The sequence below is a fragment of the Artemia franciscana genome, chromosome 20 (genome assembly GCF_032884065.1).
Source record: "Artemia franciscana chromosome 20, ASM3288406v1, whole genome shotgun sequence".
Classification (NCBI taxonomy): Eukaryota; Metazoa; Arthropoda; class Branchiopoda; order Anostraca; family Artemiidae; genus Artemia; species Artemia franciscana.
In genome coordinates this window covers 26,152,346-26,173,858 of record NC_088882.1, presented here as the reverse complement: position 1 = coordinate 26,173,858, position 21,513 = coordinate 26,152,346, and the positions used below count along the sequence as shown (strand labels likewise).

The following is a 21,513-nucleotide window of genomic DNA, read 5'->3' as shown; positions in this document are numbered from 1 at the left end:
CTTCAGATGCATTTTTTCAGCAGTTTTTCAGGAGACTGTTCAGCGACAATTGGGTTTAGCATATTCTGACATCTGAAAATAAATGTATTTTTCTCGTATGCCAGGTTTCAAAGCAAAAACTTGAGCTATTTACATGAAACAGACCGGATTTTGTGTTTATCAGTTTGCCTTAACCAACCCCATAATAGTGAATCGCTACCCAGGTTGTGTAGAACAACAGCTCACCAGCTTGCAAAAATCCTTCTGTTCAAACTAAACTTTATAGAGACAAGCTTGTCATATCTCGAGCGAATATCGTTTGTAATTTTCGCAAATATCCTGACCGTGTATCATTCGCAGGCACTTCATATATTTTTCAGGGAAAATTTATATTTGTTCAGCCGTCACCTATGTAAGGTCACTGCTTTGCCACTGAAGGACTAAAGTCCCTTAGCATTCTTGACTCTGTACTCGCAAAGTCTTGAGAGTGCATTGACTCTAAAACCGACTGTTTCGTATTCAGTTATCAAATGATCAGTTTTCTCTTGTAGAGAAGCAACGTTGCAGTTAACAACAATAGGTAGTCTGGACGTGAAAAAGAGCCTAGGTCACCCAAAATTGAAAGCAGGTCTAGGTCCCCGCTTTGATCGCCCGAAGATTAAAGTGAGTCTATGTCTTATAGACTGATGCTGAATCATTCACAAGCACACTCTATTAAACTAGATTAAAGGGTGTTAAACTAGATGAGGTGTTTTCCTATCAGTATGATTTTCATAAAATGGACCAAATAGTAGAAAAACAAAAGGGCTACGAAATGGGCATTAACCCTAAACTCGAGTAATTTCAGTAACACCTGAGACTGCACTGCTGAGCGGAACACAACAGAGATATCTGTGCTTACAAACCTTTGTAAGCGCAGTAACACCTGTACTGCTGATCGGAGCACAACAGAGATATCTGCGCTGTACATAAAGAGAAAGGACTCTATTATGTGCAACTTATGAATACCTTTCTTTAAAAGTCTATGTACAGGTATAGAACTCAGGCATCGGACGAACCTAAACTGACGATAATCCAATATACACTTCCCCGAATATCCTTGGGGGAAAAGGTAGCTCAGGGAATTTAGACACTAGAAAGAATAATGGCTTTGTATATCCTCTGCACTGATTTAAGTGTTTTCCTTTTTCTGGAGTTTTAAAAGAACACCAGCACAAAATGAACTAGGGACCATAAAACAATCGATAACATCTGGAACAGGAGAAAAACATGACAAAACCAGTATCTGTTATCGGGTGCCTTTCTGTTTCCTAATTTTGATTATCCTAACTACAGCCGATGTAGATATCACAAAGGCATTTCCCACTTTTAATACGGTCTCTAGTTTTTCATTAAAATTTTTGCTACATTCCTGTTCAAGCTTGGGATCTTTGCAACCGAACACTAAAGAGTAATGTTTTACCAACTCATTTTCCAGTACTTCAGAGTAGCACGTTTTATTCACTGCTCTGGGATCTCTTGAAGCAATTCCATATCACATTCGGTTTTTTATGCTTGATCTAAAACTTTGTGAGCATCTTTGCTTTTAATTTTTTCGGTTAAATTTAGGCAATCCTTTTTGTTTTAAAACAGTTGGAAGACTACTTCCAACTAGATTCGTTCAAATTGTTGGACTACGACTTAGCACTTTTTTCGCTTATTTAACTTTATAATCTTGTCCCTAGCTTTTTTAAGAAACAGGATGGGTATTACGACGGGGACGGCTGGGTTTTATGCGGTTTGTAGGGCATGGCAATTTTCCTCATAGTAGATGTTTAGAGTGGCTGGATCCTGTACACCTGTAGTTGATAGAGCACTTTAATTTTGCTGAGGATGCTGTTACAAATCTGTTAATACAGAATATCTTGTTTTAAGTCTATTTTTGTAAAGTTTTGTAAGCTACTCCATTGGAAGTACAGTGAGGTGGGGCACTAAAAGGAAGGCCTAGATGGTTGCTATAGGTGTGGCCAGAATTAGCGCTTACATTTTCTATTTGTGGGAACTTTGGTTCCATATTGCCAATTTTGTACATTCTCCATTGTGTATATGGGTAAGCTGCTGATCTTTACCACAGTCAAACACATATCCGATTCGGTATTGCCGCTAGTAGAATGTATGTTTTTTACCGGGTGAATAGGGGTTACATTGGAAATTTTCACAGATTCGAAAACGTCTGTTTTCTATTCTTCACTGAAATCTGCATAAATGGATGCACCCTTCGCCATAGTGTTTCTCAAAACGATGGTTCTTCAGGTATACTGGAAGATAGATGTTAATGAAAAAAAGCTAGTTAAACCCGCCAACTCTACGGAACTATTTGTAAATCCTACGGAGAGTCTTGTAATTTCATAACAGCATCGCTACCGCTTAGTCTTTCACGTGTAAATTGTCTTCTGGCTTCATGCATGAAAAGTGACTTAAGTAGAGAGGACTAAAATAGAACAAAATTGTTCTTGTTCTTGATTGACTTTGACGCTTTTGCCCACAGTTTGCACTATAATCGGAGTAGATTCCACTTAGTTAGTCTATTTCCATGGGGCAACGGGGTCATTTATTTTTGAGGCTGAGACGCTTCGTTCATACCATTTTAATTGGTTGGCATAACAGGATATAGCTTTGGTGCTTGTTCTCTCTATTGGGACGTAGGGCACATTTAATACCGCCCGATTTACTCGGGTTTTGCCTTGTTGATTTCTGGCGCCCGGCACAGCAGGAACAAGAGGGCTGATGCCTGCACTCTTGAACCAATTATTCGAATGACTAACACCTAAAACCCTTTACTGGTATTCCTTTAAATCTTGTTGTTTTGAGCCGGGTGTAATTAGTATAGATACTTTTCCAGATAGCTTGTCACGCGATGATGTATCAGCAATCGCCATTGGAACTACCTGTGAATCCCATATCTTCTAGCTTCTGTGACAAAGGGGCTACATGCAGTTATCTCTTCTGGGTAGTACCCGGCGAACGAATTTTTTGACAGCCATGAACTTTTCTTTCTAATATATAACTTTAAAGTCATCTATCTTGGATAATGAATTGCTTAAGCCTTGAGCAACATAATCTGTTTTGATGGAACCTATTAATCTTGACTTTGTCTCCTGTATCTTCTGCAGATACTCAGGGGTTATAAACTCGTCGATAAGCCGGTATTACTGTTGACTTATACTGAGCTGTCTTTTCCGGATCAGTAAGACAACTGAGATATCTTTGATGTAACATATTGGCCTACCACTTAAAAAGGAATATATAATTTTGTATATTTTTATCAAAATCATCTGACAAAAATCTTGTTTATTAGATAAGTTATTGAAATTTACGTCGAAATCTAGCTTGTTATTTATTAAACTAATAAAGAGTCATTAATTACCGTCGTTTGGTATTTGCAAGTTATTCCATTGGAATAAAAATTATTTTTGATCAAAATTGCTCTTATCTTTGGTCAAAATTAACCATGAAGCTATAAAATCATTTATTATGCAAAACCCCTAGATTTATTGCCTTAACAGGTATCAGATAATGTAGATTGTAGCACAATGAAGAATTTAGAATTTATCAAATTTTTCCATTGGAATAAAAGTCATTTTTGGTCAAAATTACTCTTATCTTTCGTCAAAATTAAACATAAAGATATAAAATCATTTATTTTGCAAAACCCATAGATTTATTACTTTAACAGATATCAGCTAATGTAGATTGTAAGACAATGTAAAATTTGGACATTGTCAGACAGGAGGATCTGAACATCCATGAGGCATCTGACCAAAATGATTGTAAGGAGAGGTAGAGCCAAATAACCTTTTTGCATTTTTCAAATACATTGCATGGATGTAGCATGAAAAAAAAATTGCACAAGGAACTCGCGGAAACATGTTGTCTGTAGTCTGTTATAAATTGACACAAAAATAACCCAGGCCACCCAGCCTCACACCCAAGGTAAATTAACTTTTAGACAATAACACCTTCCCCCCAGACTTGAAAACTAAATTTTTGGTACCATTGGCATTTTCATTCAAAACAAAAGTGAAAAATGTCTTCTCTCTTTAGATTTTGATGAGTTCATATTGCCCCCTACCAACACGAATTATATATGTATATACATTTTTATATATAAAAATATATATAATATATAATATAAAATATAATATAATATATATATTTGACCTTGAAAGAATCCAGTCTTTTATGTAACTAGGATAATAGATAGCTATATAGATTACTATATAGATAACTAATATAGATAACCGATATAGATAACTAAGATAACTTGATTGCACTACATTTGGTAATGACCAATATTACCAAATGATATTTGGTAATATTACCAAATTACATTTGGTAATAATTTAGTTATTTTCCTTAAATTGGGTGCTACAACTAATAAAATTCCCTTTTTTTATGAATTATTGTCCTACACAAAATATATAGAGATTTTAGAAACGTGAAAGACATTCAAAACATGTCAAATGTATAATCAATATAATCTACTAGAATTTGTGCTGTTTTTATTATATTTTTTCTGCCGTGATGCCGCAAAGGACATCTGATAAGATAGGATGTTTCCATTATTTTCGTCATTAGTTCCAAGGTGGTGCCTTGCTATAAATAATGCTAACCTATACTTAGTTTTTTCGAAGTCCAGAATTATCCTAGTTTTTTTAAAGCTAAAGATGTCAATTTTTTGTATTTTTAAAACTATGCCGGCTAGAGTAGGCTCATTGGCTTTTTAGTTTATGTCCATAAATTTCTTTGCCACATATACGACACTTGTCTGACCATGGCCCAAAGAGGTTTTTACAGCAATATATTTGTATCTATTTATCTTTATAAAAAAAAAACTATAGCTGAGTATTATTTTAGTTTGAAAAATATCAGGATTCCTTTCGAATCTTTTCCAGTAGTTCGGGGATAATTATTATGGACTTGTTGCACTACTGATAAGCTCAAGCGAAATAGTCAATGTGTTGGTTTGTTTTTTTATTTAGTAAAATAAAACTAATGAAATATATAACAGCAGAGATTTGCCAAGGATTATTAACGTAAGCCATTTAAGTTGACTTTTTACATATTTCCGATTTTGTCGAGTAAAAAAAAAAAAAAAAAAAACTAACATACATAAACATATAACATACACAACAATATATAACAATAAATACAACAATAAACCTAACATGCATGTAACATTCATAACAATAAATATAACAGTAAACCTAACATACATAAACATATACCATACATAACAATATATAACAATAAATATAACAATAAACCTAACATACATAACATATATAATAATAACATACATAAAACTTTTATGAATTTACAGTACCAAATAATAGCTTACTTTATATCCCACTTGGCTTCAGTATCCTGTTTCCATTTCTGTTAACGTAAGCCATTTAAGTTATTTTTACATGTTTCCTATTTTGTCGAGTAAAACAAAAAAAAAACTAACATAGATAAACATATAACATACATAACAATAAATACAACTATAAACCTAACATGCATATAACATACATAACAATAAATACAACAGTAAACCTAACATACATAAACATATACCATACATAACAATATATAACAATAAATATAACAATCAACCTATACATACATAATCATATAACATACATAACAATATTTAACAATAAACATAGCAATAAATATAACATACATATAACATATATAATAATAACATACATAATTTTTTATGAATTAATAATACCAGATAATTGCTCACTGTATATCCCACTTGGGTTCATTATCCTGTTTCCATTTCTGTTAACGTAAGCCATTTAAGTTATTTTTACATGTTTCCTATTTTGTCGAGTAAAACAAAAAAACTAACATACATAACAATATATAACAATAAATACAACAATAAACCTAACATGCATATAACATACATAACAATAAATATAACAGTAAACCTAACATACATAAACATATACCATACATACATAATTTAGGAAAACAGTCTTCCTTTTCTCCTTCTGTCTCTTTTTTTTTTTTTTTTATGTGTTTGTGCTGTTGCATTGGTGATTTCTCTTTTCATGATATGTATATATATATATATATATATATATATATATATATATATATATATATATATATATATATATATTTATATATATCTGTATATATATATATATATATATATATATATATATATATATATATATATATATATCTGTATAAATACATATATCTGTATATATATATCTATCTATCTATCTATATAAAAATAAGTTGTCTGTCTGTGGATGTGTGGATGGGTCAGGTGACGTCACCTGAAAAAACTGGATCAGGTGACGTCAAAACTGAAAAAACTAAAAAAAGGCAAAAACTACAAAAAAAACTAAAAACTAATAAAAAAAATAAAAAAGCTAAAAAACTAAAAAAACTATAAAGGTAAAAACCAATAAAAAACTAAAAAAAAAACTGAAAAAACTAAAAAAAGGCAAAAACTACAAAAAAAAACTAAAAACTAATAAAAAAAGTAAAAAAGCTAAAAAACTAAAAAAACTAAAAAAACTAAAAAAAGGTAAAAAACTAAAAAAAAATAAAAAATAAAAAAAAACTAAAAAAAAGGAAAAAACTGAAAAATAAGCTAAAATAAAGGTAAAAACCAATAAAAAACTAAAAAGAAAAAAAGGAAAAAACTAATAAATGACGACACTCAAAGAGAAAGCGACCAGGACAAAAGGAATGTTCGATTAGCAATCAACAAAGCTCCGGGACACAGGGAGTATAAATGACGACCAGGACATAAGTAAAAAAAAAAACTATCTATATATATAAAAATAAGTTGTCAAACTAAAAAAAGGCAAAAACTACAAAAAAAACTAAAAACTAATAAAAAAGCTAAAAAACTAAAAAAACTAAAAAAAAGGCAAAAACTACAAAAAAAAACTAAAAACTAATAAAAAAATAAAAAAGCTAAAAAACTAAAAAAACTAAAAAAACTAAAAAAAGGTAAAAAACTAAAAAAACTAAAAACTAAAAAAAACTAAAAAAAAGGAAAAAACTGAAAAATAAGCTAAAATAAAGGTAAAAACCAATAAAAAACTAAAAAAAAAACTGAAAAAACTAAAAAAAGGCAAAAACTACAAAAAAACTAAAAACTAATAAAAAAAGTAAAAAAGCTAAAAAACTAAAAAAACTAAAAAAACTAAAAAAAGGTAAAAAACTAAAAAAAATAAAAAATAAAAAAAAAACTAAAAAAAAGGAAAAAACTGAAAAATAAGCTAACATAAAGGTAAAAACCAATAAAAACTAAAAAGAAAAAAAGGAAAAAACTAAAAAAAATTTTCATCTAAAAAACTAAAAAAAACTAAAAAAGGTAAAAACTAAAAGAACTAAAAAAGAAAAAAATAAATGACGACACTCAAAGAGAAAGCGACCAGGACAAAAGGAATGTTCGATTAGCAATCAACAAAGCACCGGGACATAGGGAGTATAAATGACGACCAGGACATAAGTAAAAAAAAAATTAACAAAACTAAAAAGAAGGTAAAAACTACAAAAAAACTAAAAAGAAAAAAAAACTAAAAACTAATAAAAAAACTAAAAAATCTAAAAATCTAAATAAACTAAAAAAGAAAAAAAAAGGAAAAAAATAAAGGAGAAAAACAAAACTAAAAAACGAATGTATATACAGACCGGTACACCGGGATACAAATGACGACCGGGACACAGGGAATATAAATGACGACCGGGACACAGGGACACAACTACAACGGGGACACCGGGGGAAACAGGGGGATATAAATGACGACCGGGACAAAAAAACTAAAAAGAAAAAAAAACTAAAAACTAATAAAAAAACTAAAAAATCTAAAAATCTAAATAAGCTAAAAAAGAAAAAAAAGGAAAAAAATAAAGGAGAAAAACAAAACTAAAAAACGAATGTATATACAGACCGGGACACCGGGATACAAATGACGACCGGGACACAGGGAATATAAATGACGACCGGGACACAGGGACACAACTACAACGGGGACACCGGAGGAAACAGGGGGATGTAAATGACGACCGGGACACCGGGACAGGGAATGGTCGATTAGCAATCACCATCAACAAAGCTCAAGGGCAATCATTAGAATCATGAGGTATAGATCTGAATATATATGTATATATATATGTATATATATATATATATGTATATATATAATGTATATATATATATATGTATATATATATATATATATATATATATATATATATATATATATATATATATATATATATATATATCTATATATATAAAAATAAGTTGTCTGTCTGTCTGTGGATGTGTGGATCAGGTGACGTCACCTGAAAAAACTGGATCAGGTGACGTCAAAACTGAAAAAACTAAAAAAAGGCAAAAACTACAAAAAAAACTAAAAACTAATAAAAAAAATAAAAAAGCTAAAAAACTAAAAAAACTAAAAAAGGCAAAAACTACAAAAAAAACTAAAAACTAATAAAAAAGCTAAAAAACTAAAAAAACTAAAAAAAGGCAAAAACTACAAAAAAAACTAAAAACTAATAAAAAAAATAAAAAAGCTAAAAAACTAAAAAAACTAAAAAAAGGCAAAAACTACAAAAAAAAACTAAAAACTAATAAAAAAGCTAAAAAACTAAAAAAACTAAAAAAAGGCAAAAACTACAAAAAAAACTAAAAACTAATAAAAAAAATAAAAAAGCTAAAAAACTAAAAAAACTAAAAAAAGGCAAAAACTACAAAAAAAACTAAAAACTAATAAAAAAAAGTAAAAAAGCTAAAAAACTAAAAAAACTAAAAAAACTAAAAAAAGGTAAAAAACTAAAAAAAAATAAAAAATAAAAAAAAAATAAAAAAAAGGAAAAAACTGAAAAATAAGCTAAAATAAAGGTAAAAACCAATAAAAAACTAAAAAGAAAAAAAGGAAAAAACTAAAAAAAATTTTCATCTAAAAAACTAAAAAAAACTAAAAAAGGTAAAAACTAAAAGAACTAAAAAAGAAAAAAATAAATGACGAAACTCAAAGAGAAAGCGACCAGGACAAAAGGAATGTTCGATTAGCAATCAACAAAGCACCGGGACACAGGGAGTATAAATGACGACCAGGACATAAGTAAAAAAAAAAAATTAACAAAACTAAAAAGAAGGTAAAAACTACAAAAAAACTAAAAAGAAAAAAAAACTAAAAACTAATAAAAAAACTAAAAAATCTAAAAATCTAAATAAACTAAAAAAGAAAAAAAAAGGAAAAAAATAAAGGAGAAAAACAAAACTAAAAAACGAATGTATATACAGACCGGTACACCGGGATACAAATGACGACCGGGACACAGGGAATATAAATGACGACCGGGACACAGGGACACAACTACAACGGGGACACCGGGGGAAACAGGGGGATATAAATGACGACCGGGACAAAAAAACTAAAAAGAAAAAAAAAACTAAAAACTAATAAAAAAACTAAAAAATCTAAAAATCTAAATAAGCTAAAAAAGAAAAAAAAGGAAAAAAATAAAGGAGAAAAACAAAACTAAAAAACGAATGTATATACAGACCGGGATACAAATGACGACCGGGACACAGGGAATATAAATGACGACCGGGACACAGGGACACAACTACAACGGGGACACCGGGGGAAACAGGGGGATGTAAATGACGACCGGGACACCAGGACAGGGAATGGTCGATTAGCAATCACCATCAACAAAGCTCAAGGGCAATCATTAGAATCATGAGGTATAGATCTGAATACAGATTGTTTTCCCATGGACCATTATATGTTGCATGTTCAAGAGTTGGTAAACCTGACAATCTATTTATATGCAAAGACAATGGGACAGCAAAGAATGTTGTATATTCGCAAGTTTTACGTAGTTAAAACCATATATATATATATATATATATATATATATATATATATATATATATATATATATATATATATATATATATATATATATATATATATATATATATATCTATCTATATTCACAGGTGGGACATAGGGACACAACTACAATGGCGCGTAACTATTATGGCGCGTAACGACTTACGCGCGCGGGGGGGCTTGGGGGGGGGCGCGAAGCGCCCCCACCAACTAGGTGTTGGGGTGGCGCGAAGCGCCACCCCAACAGCTAGTATATATATATATATATATATATATATATATATATATATATATATATATATATATATATATATATATATATATATATATATATATATATATATATATATATATATATATATATATATATATATATATATATATATATATATATATATATATATATATATATATATATATATATATATGGCTCCCCTGTTTGTACGCTTTATAAGTGTAAAGTGCAATCCAGATGACTCCATTAAGTTAATCCATTATAGATCATATTATATCAACCGTATGGCAAGTCAGTTGATTGGTGGGCTTATGGAGTTCTTCTTTACGAAATGCTAGTTGGGCAGCCACCTTTTGATGGCGAAGATGAAGATGAACTATTTGCTGCTATTACGGACCATAATGTTTCCTATCCCAAGTTCATGTCAAAAGAAGCAAAAGATGCGTGTAAGGGGGTAAGAACTTGTTTCAACTTCCTTTGAGGGTCATCTCTTGCTCTGTTGTGTTTTGTGCCTTCACATTGGCTAACTCCATGTAGACACCGCGTCAGTGGAGAGGATTCTACTGATGTGGACTCCTCTTTTTAGTACGTTTTTGTGGTTTTATGAATGTGTATACACCAGATTTTCCTCCTTTTTTGTTAAACAGAGATAAGTCAAACTGCTCATGTTAACGAAAGATATGTAAACAGAGACCTTCTTCAGTAGTAACCAAAACTCTATAAAACTAGAACTTTTAAAAACAGAAAATACATCAAATGAATTTTATTTCATGTCTTCTTGAAAAATATAAACATTTTTATTTATTTACCTATCGTCCCCAAAAACTATGTTATGTTGTTTGTCAGAAGTTATTACTATGATCTACAGTATTTTAAAAGGGGGGCTGGGAGACTCTGCCATTTGGCATAATTTTGCTGAAAACTGTTTCGTCATATTGGAGATTTTGGAAACCTTACATCGGAGGTTTCAACTCTGAATCTGCAAATATACAATTCTTTATATTTGATTATAAGGACGATCATGGATGCTTTTTTTTTAGGGTGATCATATTGATTTTGTGGTCGTAAAATATCGGAAAATAGCTCATTTTAACAAATAATTTTATTTTTTGTGTCCAAACAAGCAAAACAAAAGTGCTGCAAAACAAAAAGTCAACCAAAGAGGATAAACAAAAAAGTCTGAAATTCTTGAAATTGCTTAAAAAAGGGCAGATTGTTTGGACTAAGTAAAACTAGTTAAGATATGGTGGTTAATCATCAACTTAGAAGCCTTGCCTTGGGGACGTGCCTGGTCCACAAAATTGAACCTTCTAGGACAAAATAGAAGCCTAAATTTTACAGGAGAAGCTTCTTCTGCCCCTGAACCAAAGGTTCCCTTCCATTTTTTCTAATTGTCATTTTTTTTCAGGTTCTTACTTATTTTGAAGTTGTTTTATTTTTCTCTATTTCACCTTGAATTTAATTTCTGATACATCTGTTAGTCAATTTTATGGTGGAAATAGCAGTGGTTATTTTATTATCAGTGTTCGTAAATGTCTTTTCTCGCGGTTAGGAAATGGAAAGAGTTGTTTTTTTTCTATAAGCACAAAACCTTTTTAATTAGATTCTACTTCAAGAAGAAACTTTTTGTATGTAGGATAGAAGGAATTATTGAGGATGAAACTGTTTCATTTGCAATGCTCAGCAAATGTGTGCTTAGAGGATAAACTAGGATGTAACGTCTTCGCTTGTCACATTGCCAAGATGTAGCCTTTTGAATGACAAATCGCTTGTGAAAATACTAGATTTTTCTTCAGGAAAGTTCTAAAAATAAGTAAAAGGAAAATATCTGGCATTCGGCAAGCGTTTTAAAGCGTTTGAGGATGTTTTGGTAATGAAGATGATGAAATTGTGAAAAACGGGTTTCTTTACGTTATGCTTTGGGGATGAATATTGACGAGGTTTATGTACAACATAAAACTGCTGACAAGCCTAATATGCTAAATGTAATGTATGCTGATTATTTTAAAGAAAATGGGTTTTTCTTAATTTAAAGTAATGATTAGGTGGTTTGAGAGAGGGAGAGATAAAGATTTAGAGATTGTATCAGGAAGTGACAGTCAATCACAAAAAATTAATTTTCCGCATTGGTGTGAATTCACATAAGTGTGTTTCGGGGGCGGGGTAAAAGGTAATTTTCAAAATCTACGGAGTGGAGGAATTTGTTGTTTTTCAATATTTTCAATGGAAATACCAAAAAAGATATGTTTAACTGAAAATACCCTCAAAGGTATTTCAAAATGTACAGGGGAGAGCAAATACCTCTCCCCCCTACAAATATGTCAGAACTTATCTCTTTAAGTTAAAAATGAACCAGTTACATGTCTAGGAAAGTGCTTAAAAATAAATAAAAGCAAAACAATACGTGTATCATGAAGAATCAGTTACTTTGAACCATTTTCAAATCCAAAAAATTAACTTTTCTTATGTTGTATTGGTCCAGGATAATAGCAAAATAGTAACCGTAATTCTTACAGAATTCTATTAAATTAAAACCCAGCCTATGAGTGTATAAAGTTTGAATATTACAATAAATTTGAAGAGCTGTTGTTTTCCCCATTTACTCATCTCCGTCATGTATCTTGATTGAAAATTATCTTTTCTTTAGTTTCTCACGAAAGTTCCAACTAAAAGACTTGGCTGTGGGCCGAGAGGGGACGATGATATTAGAAATCATCCTTTCTTCCGTCGTATTGACTGGCCAAAAATTGAAACCAGAGAAGTTCAGCCTCCTTTCAAACCAAAAATTGTAAGTGAATATTCTTTTATTCCTTATTATGTTTATTCCATTTTTATTTGATCTAGCTATACAATTTTCTGTGTCGGTAACTCTTTGTCAATCGCAAATTTTCAGCTCTGAAAACAATCGATGGAAATGGCAGTGAAAGTTCAAAGTGATAGTTTTTTATTATGCTCGTTATTAATTAAAATGGAGGTGAATTTTAATCCTATTTTCTATTTGGTCTCGCGGCTGTTTGATCGTATTTACGGTTCCAGGAAATTTTTATTTATTGGAATGAGTAAGAGGACTTACAATTTTGTGGTGGAGGAAAGAGGGCAAAATTTTGCTCACCGGGCACACAAAAGTAAATCCATTAAGGTCTGTAAATTTTTTTCCTCTAGTCACTGACTTTTGTGTCATATACCTTCATTAAATTTATGAGTCTTTTTTTTCACCACTTACGAATATGCAATTACTTCCAAGATTCATCTGTATATGTATAGATGAGGATGCATCAATCAGCTTCGAATCGTAGATGAGACAAATTTTTGTCTTAGAGTTAACGATAGACTTTGCAGTTTCAGAGAAGACCAAACAGTCAAAAAGAATCAACATTTAAAAAAATCTAACTGGCTTTCGAAATGGTCTAAAAAGTAGACAATTTTTCTCTATAAATTTATGTGAAAACGAGTGGTACAAAACGGATTGAGCATTATAAATAGCTTTGATCTTTGGTCTTTTTAACATGTCTACCTCAACTTGTCGGTTCTTTTCATTTATTCATTTACAAATTATAGATTTTCTTCTGTATTAGTTATTTCCTTAGGTAATTTTTCTTGGGTATTAGAGTTTATCTGCTGATGTTGGCCACCGTATATGTGACCGAAATATCCAGAATTTTTTGTTTCCATTTTCAAATAAAAGGATTAGTCCCTAGTAAACTTCATTTTTTCATTTATAATTTAGATCAATTTGATATCTATTTTATGTGAAAACCCAATCTGGTTTGTGCCCGTTTTCACTTGTATTCATAGATTTTCGAAAAAAAAAATCCCAATTTTTTATTATGTTTTGAAGACGAATTTTTTTTTTCAAAAATGTCATTTTATTATTTTCTGGTATATTCTGCTGCTAGTTATTATTTATTTTATTTACTAACTAATTAATTTATCATTTAGAAAAATTTAGATGCTTGTTTATCTTTGCTATATTTATGTTTTTTTTATTGTGCCAAACCATAACAATTTACAATTGATGCATGGATTACCAGCCATTTTTATGTCAATAAGTGGCACTTTACTTTTTTTCGTTTTTCTTTTTCAGTGATTCATCCATGCATTGCTTAATGTAGATAGTTATTACCCTGTTACCTATTTGTTGTGAATATTTTGATGAATCTTGAGGGGTGGAGAATTTCATAGCTATTTTAGCTTTATTGTAATATATTTAAGGTCAATGTTCTTAGGTTCTGCAATACACTTTCAAACATTTATACCCCACTATATAAAGAGAAGAAGTGGAGCAGCAAAAAATAAGAAAAAACAATGAAATTAAAATGAATAAATAAACGTTCACAACGACCAAATGCATCGAAAGAATGTATTAAAATGCTGTAAAGTGAAAATTGTGAGATAGCCTGTTTGGCTGAAACCGTCAGAAAGCTCGCTCTTTGCAACCTCTCGTTTTGGAAGACAGAAATATAAATATACCGTTTATTTCATCTTTGAATTGTGTAAGACATCAAAATATCTGTCGTACTAAACCTAAGAAAAAAATCGTTTAAAAAAAAAGGTCAAATCTTTTAAAAATTATTTCTATGCCATCTGGGTAAAAAACAATAAAAAGGAAACTCACTACCCATGTGTCTCGCTTGTCGTGAATATGAAATAATTGTGCCAAACCTGATCTAAAAATTTTGGAATGACCGCAATGTTATTCTATGCTTCTATTAGCAATGTGGATTCAGCTTGGAGCATGTCCTTTGAAAACAGTGCCTCCACTTTTTTTTTATTTGTCCCCCTAGAAAAAAAGGATATTTTGCCCTAGATTTCCACGGATTCCACATTAAAAGCACAGCGAAGTATCAAATTGTTATTTTTACTTCAGACAGTGATAACGTTTTTGACACCACCATGAATACAAGGAAAGGTTGAAATAAGTTTCATCTCTAGCACTCGGTCGGACAGACCGATGGCAGACAGTCTGCCATCCTTCTGTCACATTCCGATGGACAGTCTGGTCCATCGGTCGACCAGACAGTCTGGTCGATCGATGGCGATCGACCGACCATCGGTCGGTCGATGGCAGACAGTAGTGTCTGCCATCAACTTGAAACCGTGCATAAGTTTTTGGCATGTTAACAGTTGATGGAACTTTATCTTTGTTTTTCACCCGGTAATTGACTTAAACAAGTGAGACTAAGGAAACTCTCAAGACTATTTTGGATCTCTGTTTTGATTAATTTCAGAAGGCTGAGCAAGCGTTCAGATGGAACATTGCCAAAATATAATCAAATAGATGCTCTTCCAAAATTCTGGGTGCTTGATTTCGCCACTGCAAGTCTTCAGACAAAGGATTTTCTTTTAGTGCTGCTCAATTGACAGTTTTTCAACCCAGGCATCTTGCAAATGAAGCTTTTTGACATTTGTCTTTGCCACTGATCTCTTTTGCGTTCATTTTTTAGATGGGACGCTTTTCTTTTAGAACAGGAAATCTAAAAATCTAGTTCCTTAGAGATTTCGGCTTAGTGACAGTTTTTTCAAACCAGGACATAGAACCGAATTTATCACTTCAACCCAGGTTAATGGGTGCAAAAGTAATAGTCCATAAAACCCTGAGCTCATGGCGGTGGGCCCACCCCTTCTGTAATATTGACATTGTATTTTACCAAAATTAACATAGGTCATTCTTACTTCTAGGGTGTGTTTATTTTTGAATATGCTTAATCATTATTGTTTCAAACTTGTCGCTATAGCAAAATTGATCACCAGATGCCTTACTAAAAATATATCATATGACACATTCACCGGCGACTCCAATCAGATCGACGCAAGACCTCACCAGGTTACCAGTGAATGTGTTAAATTGTATTCTTTTTACAAAGTTAGTTGGTGCTCTATTTGGATAGTCCCCAGTGAGTTTGCAAATTACCAGAGGGGAAAAAGAGGCCATCAGTGGTTTGGAAGAATCTCTAATTACATAGGTCGCCTGCTCCTATTCCATAATTGCTGCATAGCCTAATCAAGTTTGCCTTGTTGACAATTTACACCAACGAAAAAAAATTTCTGCTTGAAAAACTCAAACTTTGCCTAAATGTCCTAAAAAACACTTACTTCACCTAGGAATCCCGAGTTTCAAGATTTTAAATAAGTATTCCTAGAAGAAGTTAATTTTCCCAAAAGTAGCGTAATATCCCTTGAAGTGGAATCTGAGCAACAAAATATACTGTTTCAAGCTTGCTATGAACTCGGGTAGTCCCAAAGACGTATGTGATTCTATTAGAAATTCGCAAAGAAATTATCATGCCCGATAATCATAAGGGAATGATTTCAAGCTACTGTCTACTAGAATACGAAAATTCATATTTTTTTGGGAGGGGGACAGAGGCGCCATTTGGGGGGGGTCAGGGGGGCAAATGCCCACCCCAGATTTTCCAGGGGGCCCAAGCCTCCACCACAAAGGGCCCTTTGCCGGCCATAATAATCCATTATGTCCAACATAACCCATTCTGTCCAATTGATTTGAAATTACTGCACGCCTATTAACCAAAGAGCTTAATTACCTGACGACCCTTGGGGTAATTACGCTATTTGCTATTAATCATTATAAACTCTGAAAGTAGGCTAGATACATAATAAAATTCTCGAGATCTGTCAAATGCCCATTTCCTAGATGTATAAATTCTGAATTTTTACAGTAATTCCTCTAAGTTGACAGATTAAAATAGATCAGTTCCTCTCAAATGTTTCGATGTTTATTTCCTTGTTTTAGTGAATATAAGCCCCCGTTTTAGATTACTCGAGTCAGTTCTTATTCTGTTTCTGTCCTCGTCTTATGTACAATTACTGTGTCATATGTGTAAATAAACATTTTTATGCTCGACACATAAACCTTATGAAAGTTAGAGACGCTTGACATCCTCTACCGGTCGAACCCCAGATTGTAGGCCAACGCTACAATAAGACTCTAAAGACGAGAGCACAGAGAAGTAGAAGACTTTACATCACTAAGCCTATTAACTTTTTAGTTAGGTAAATATAAAGGTATTAATAGCCATTAGCATTAGAACTCAAAAGATCACCAAGAATCTGAAACAATTTGTGACAACTTTGACGCTAGGAAAGAACTTCATCCAATCTGGAAATCGGACTATTACATTGGCGGATGAAATGAAGCGAGAGCACTCCGAGACTTTCAACCGTCTACTAGCCGAATTTGACAAAAGGTTCACAGATAACTTGCCAGCGCTGAGCACACTCGAAGCCTTGGATCCAAGATCGACAAAGATTATGGACACAGAGTTGCTCAAGCGTATCTTTGCTCTTTACGGCGAGCTGGATATCGACGACGTCCTTCTCGAATCTCAAGCTGGTATTGCCAAGCGTTTCTTGCTCGATGAGGAGAAAAACCGGAAAACTTTCTAGACATTGTCGATCATCTTCAGGCATTACCAGTGGCTTACTCAGAAGTAATAAAGTACTTTGTATTGCTGCCACACTTCCTGTGTCAACAGCGAGCAATGAGTGTTTGTTTTCTCGCTTAGAAATAGTGAAAAACTACCTGCGGTATACAACAGGAGACAATTGTCTCAGTCACCTCCTTTTGATGTTTGCAGAGAAGCATTTAGTAAAAAATTGGACCACAGACAGCTTGTTGATGATTTTGCAAAGATGAAAGCTCGCCGGTTCCCCTTGTTACCTTGAGTGTTGTAATATTTTTTTCTCTTGTTATGTTTTTCCTTTTTGTAAATATATTTGATCTGTAAGAATTCTGCTGAAGGAAAACCGAGATTTTGGTTGCAACCCTCAGCATGCTAATGAAGATTACTTTCATCGACGTATTGTTTACTTAAATAAGAAATTTTCTCGCTGAGGAACGCCAACCTGTAGTCTGGGTGAATTTTCCACTTTCAGTTTAATCACTTAACCTCGTTGATTGTGATTTTCGATTTTAAAATTAATCTTAGAGGTCAGTGTGGCTGAGTTCCAAATTCGGATACAGTACATTTCCAAGCAACACATGGGTGCTGAAAATGCGTTTTACTTAGAATATTCGATCGACGTGCTGCCAAAACCCGCATTTTTTCTTACGCGACACGAAGTGAGTCGGGGGGGGGGCAAGATGGAGTTCATGCCCACCCCAAGTTTTGGTCCAAATGGTGCCTCTGGAGGGGGATACCATGGATGCTTGCATTCTTCACATTCCATTTCATTGAAACGGTGGAAGTAGAATAGTGGGAGAGGATACTTTATGTTCGAAAGGAGATTTTCAGTTCTATTGTTCTTGTTGAGGGATTTATTGGATTACATCTCTGAAAAGTGTCGATTTCCACTATTTGTGCAGAATAGAGGTGATTCCGAATAGAGATGAAATGCTATAGATAAAAAATCATGAAACATAGCCTGTCGAATTCATAGCATTAAGAAGCTAATTTTGTAATCCCTCGTTTTAGAGATTATGCTGTTGTGTGGCTGTATTTGTCCCTAAATATTTATGTCCATATACATCTAAATATCTCGGTCCATACACATGAACAGTTATTGTACACCGTTTATCTAGTAGTGCTAATGTACTGTATTGCATGTCTTTGCATCAGATAGCAGGGGATAGGCCATTGGTTTTTTGTATGAGGGGGGGGGAGGGACCTAATGTATATGTGCACCCATTTTTCAGACTTTCATTTAGATTTCCTTCGTATATCTCAGGAGGATTTAATTTTTTTTAGGAATATATTTTGTTTTAGGAATATATTTGGCTTAAGTTTGTAACGTTGAGGGAGAGGGGTTTACATCTCTTTTTAAGGGAATGGTAGCTTTTATTTTAAAGAAAATATTACATTTACATTATGCACATTTACACTATTGTGATGAGAAGTAAAACTCAAGTGTAAAGAGAGGAAGGCTTAATGAGGGAAATATTCTTTTTAATATTTTGGAAACTGATTTTTTAATGTATGAGGTGATTACCCATAGATTAGTCCTTATTCTCGAAGCATTGCAATTCACAAATTAAACTTTTGCATAAAGAGCAGAGGGTGAAAGATGTGAATATTATATGAAAAACGAAATAGAAATTATATTTAAGAAACTATATTTTGTGCATAGATTTAAAGTGTGTTCATTATATAACTATCAGCATATATCACTATTAGTCATAGCTATCAGTTAGAGATATTTATACAAAAATCAATATTTTATCAGTTTCAAGTCTTTTAAATTTTTATAAGGCTCTATCTATGTTTGATATATTGCATAAAAATGCACCTGAATGTTTCGTTTGTGTGTTTGAGAGAGATGAACCTGAATATGAGATAAGGAATTCGTCAGCGATTAGTAAACCGATTATAAGGTCTACAAGGTCTGTATTTTCGATTCGCCATGTTCTTCCTTCTGTATGGGAGTCCCTTCCTTATGATATAGTTCAAAAGACTGGTAGGCTGACTTTTCGTGGGTTACTTAGAGGCCATTGTTTTGGTATTTATGATTTTTTTTTTATGGCACTTGGTATTAACCAAGTGACATATAGCAATCGCAAATTCTGTCGGTCTGTCTGTCGGTCCCGGTTTTGCTACTTTAGGCACTTCCAGGTAAGCTAGGACGATGAAATTTGGCAAGCGTATCTGGGACCTGACCAGATTAAATTAGAAAAGTCGTTTTCTCGATTTGACCATCTGGGGGAAGTGGGGGGCCGGTTAATTTGGAAAAAATAGAAAAAATGAAGTATTTTTAACTTATGAGCGGGTGATGGGATATTAATAAAATGGGATGTTTGGAATGAGAGCTTTTTTTTAATCCCGACCGGATCTGATGACATTGGGGGGAGTTGGAGGGGGGAAACCTAAAATCTTTGAAAACACTTAGAGTGGAGGGATCGGGATGAAACTTGATGGGAAAAATAAACACGAGTCTCAGATACATGATTAACATAATGGGAACGGATCCGCTCTCTTTGGGGTAGTTGGGGGGGGGTAATTCTGAAAAATTAGAAAAAATGAGGTATTTTTAACTTACGAACGGGTGATCGGATCTCAATGAAATTTGATTATTAGAAGGATATCGTGTCTTAGAGCTCTTATTTTAAATCTCGACCAGATCTGGTGACATTGGGGGGGGGGGGATTTGGGAGGGGGAAACCTAAAATTCGGAAAACACTTAGAGTGGAGGGATCGGGATGAAACTTGGTGGGAAAAATAAGCACAAGTCCTAGATACATGATTGACATAACCATAACGGATCCGCTCTCTTTGAGGTAGTCGGGGGGGGGGTTATTTCTGAAAAATTAGATAAAATTGAGGTATTTGTAACTTACGAACGGGTGATCGGATCTTAATGAAATTTGATATTTAGAAGGATCTTGTGCCTTAAAGTTAAAATTTTTAATTCCGACCAGATCCTGTGACATTGGGGGGAGTTGGAGGGGGAAACCGGAATTCTTGGAAAACGTGAAAATTCGAGTATTTTTATCTTACGAATAGATGATCGGATCTTAATGAAATTTGATTTTTAGAAGGGATTCATGTCTCAGAGCTCTTATTTCAAATCCCGACTTTTTCTTTTGACATTGGGGGAGTTGGAGGGGGAAATCTTGGAAAAACACTTGGAGTGGAGGAATCGAGATGAAGCTTGGTGGATAGAATAAAGAAATGTCCTTGATACGTGATTGACAGAATCGTACTGGATTCGCTCTCTTTGGAGGAGTTGGGGGGAGGGGTTCAGTGATTTGGCGAGTTTGGTGCTTCTGGACGTGCTAGGACGATGAAAATTGGTAGGCGTGTCAGGGAGCTGCACAATTTGACTTGATAAAGTCGTTATTCCAGATTCGACCATCTAGGGGGCTAAAGGGAGAGGAAAAATTAGAAAAAAATTAGGTATTTATAACTTACGAGTGGGTGATCAGATCTTAATGAATTTTGATATTTAGAAGGACATCGTGACTCAGAACTTTTATTTTAAATCCTGACCGGCATTAAGACTCTTATTCCTTTTTAAATCAATCTATTGATTCATAGAATTTTGTTAGAGCTCATACCATATGATCTCTTGGCTCTTAGCTCTTCTTGCCTCGTCACAAGTGCCATATGAGCTCTTAACTCTTGTTTTTTTTATTTATATATATATATATATATATATATATATATATATATATATATATATATATATATATATATATATATATATAGAACAGGGAAATAGTGCGTAAAAGTGTTGTCATATTAGGTTAGTGCAGTACAGGATCTCAAGTGGTAACTTTTTTGTTTGTTCTTGTTTCGTTTTTTGCTTTTTAGGGGAATCCATTGATAAGTAATTTGTTTTGTAGTTTCGAGAATGGCCGTACAAGCCATAAGGCTTTTTGGCAAATTTTTCTTTTTTTGTATTTTTTTGTGTATCTTTTAAATAAAT

General features: G+C 32.8%; 1 protein-coding gene across 8 annotated transcripts in view; it reads left to right on the top strand.

The window, feature by feature from the left end:
* LOC136039963 (protein kinase C, brain isozyme-like) overlaps window positions 1–21,513 on the top strand; it is a 231,924-nt gene that overhangs the window by 183,776 nt on the left and 26,635 nt on the right. For all 8 annotated transcript variants that reach the window (XR_010620599.1, XM_065723995.1, XM_065723994.1 and 5 more), the window contains exons 12-13: window positions 10,400–10,588; window positions 12,782–12,922. Coding sequence is in view for 7 of the 8 variants with exons in the window: in XM_065723995.1 (XP_065580067.1) it covers window positions 10,400–10,588; window positions 12,782–12,922 (330 nt within the window). In the remaining variant the exon portion in view is untranslated. The remainder of the gene's footprint in view (window positions 1–10,399; window positions 10,589–12,781; window positions 12,923–21,513) is intronic.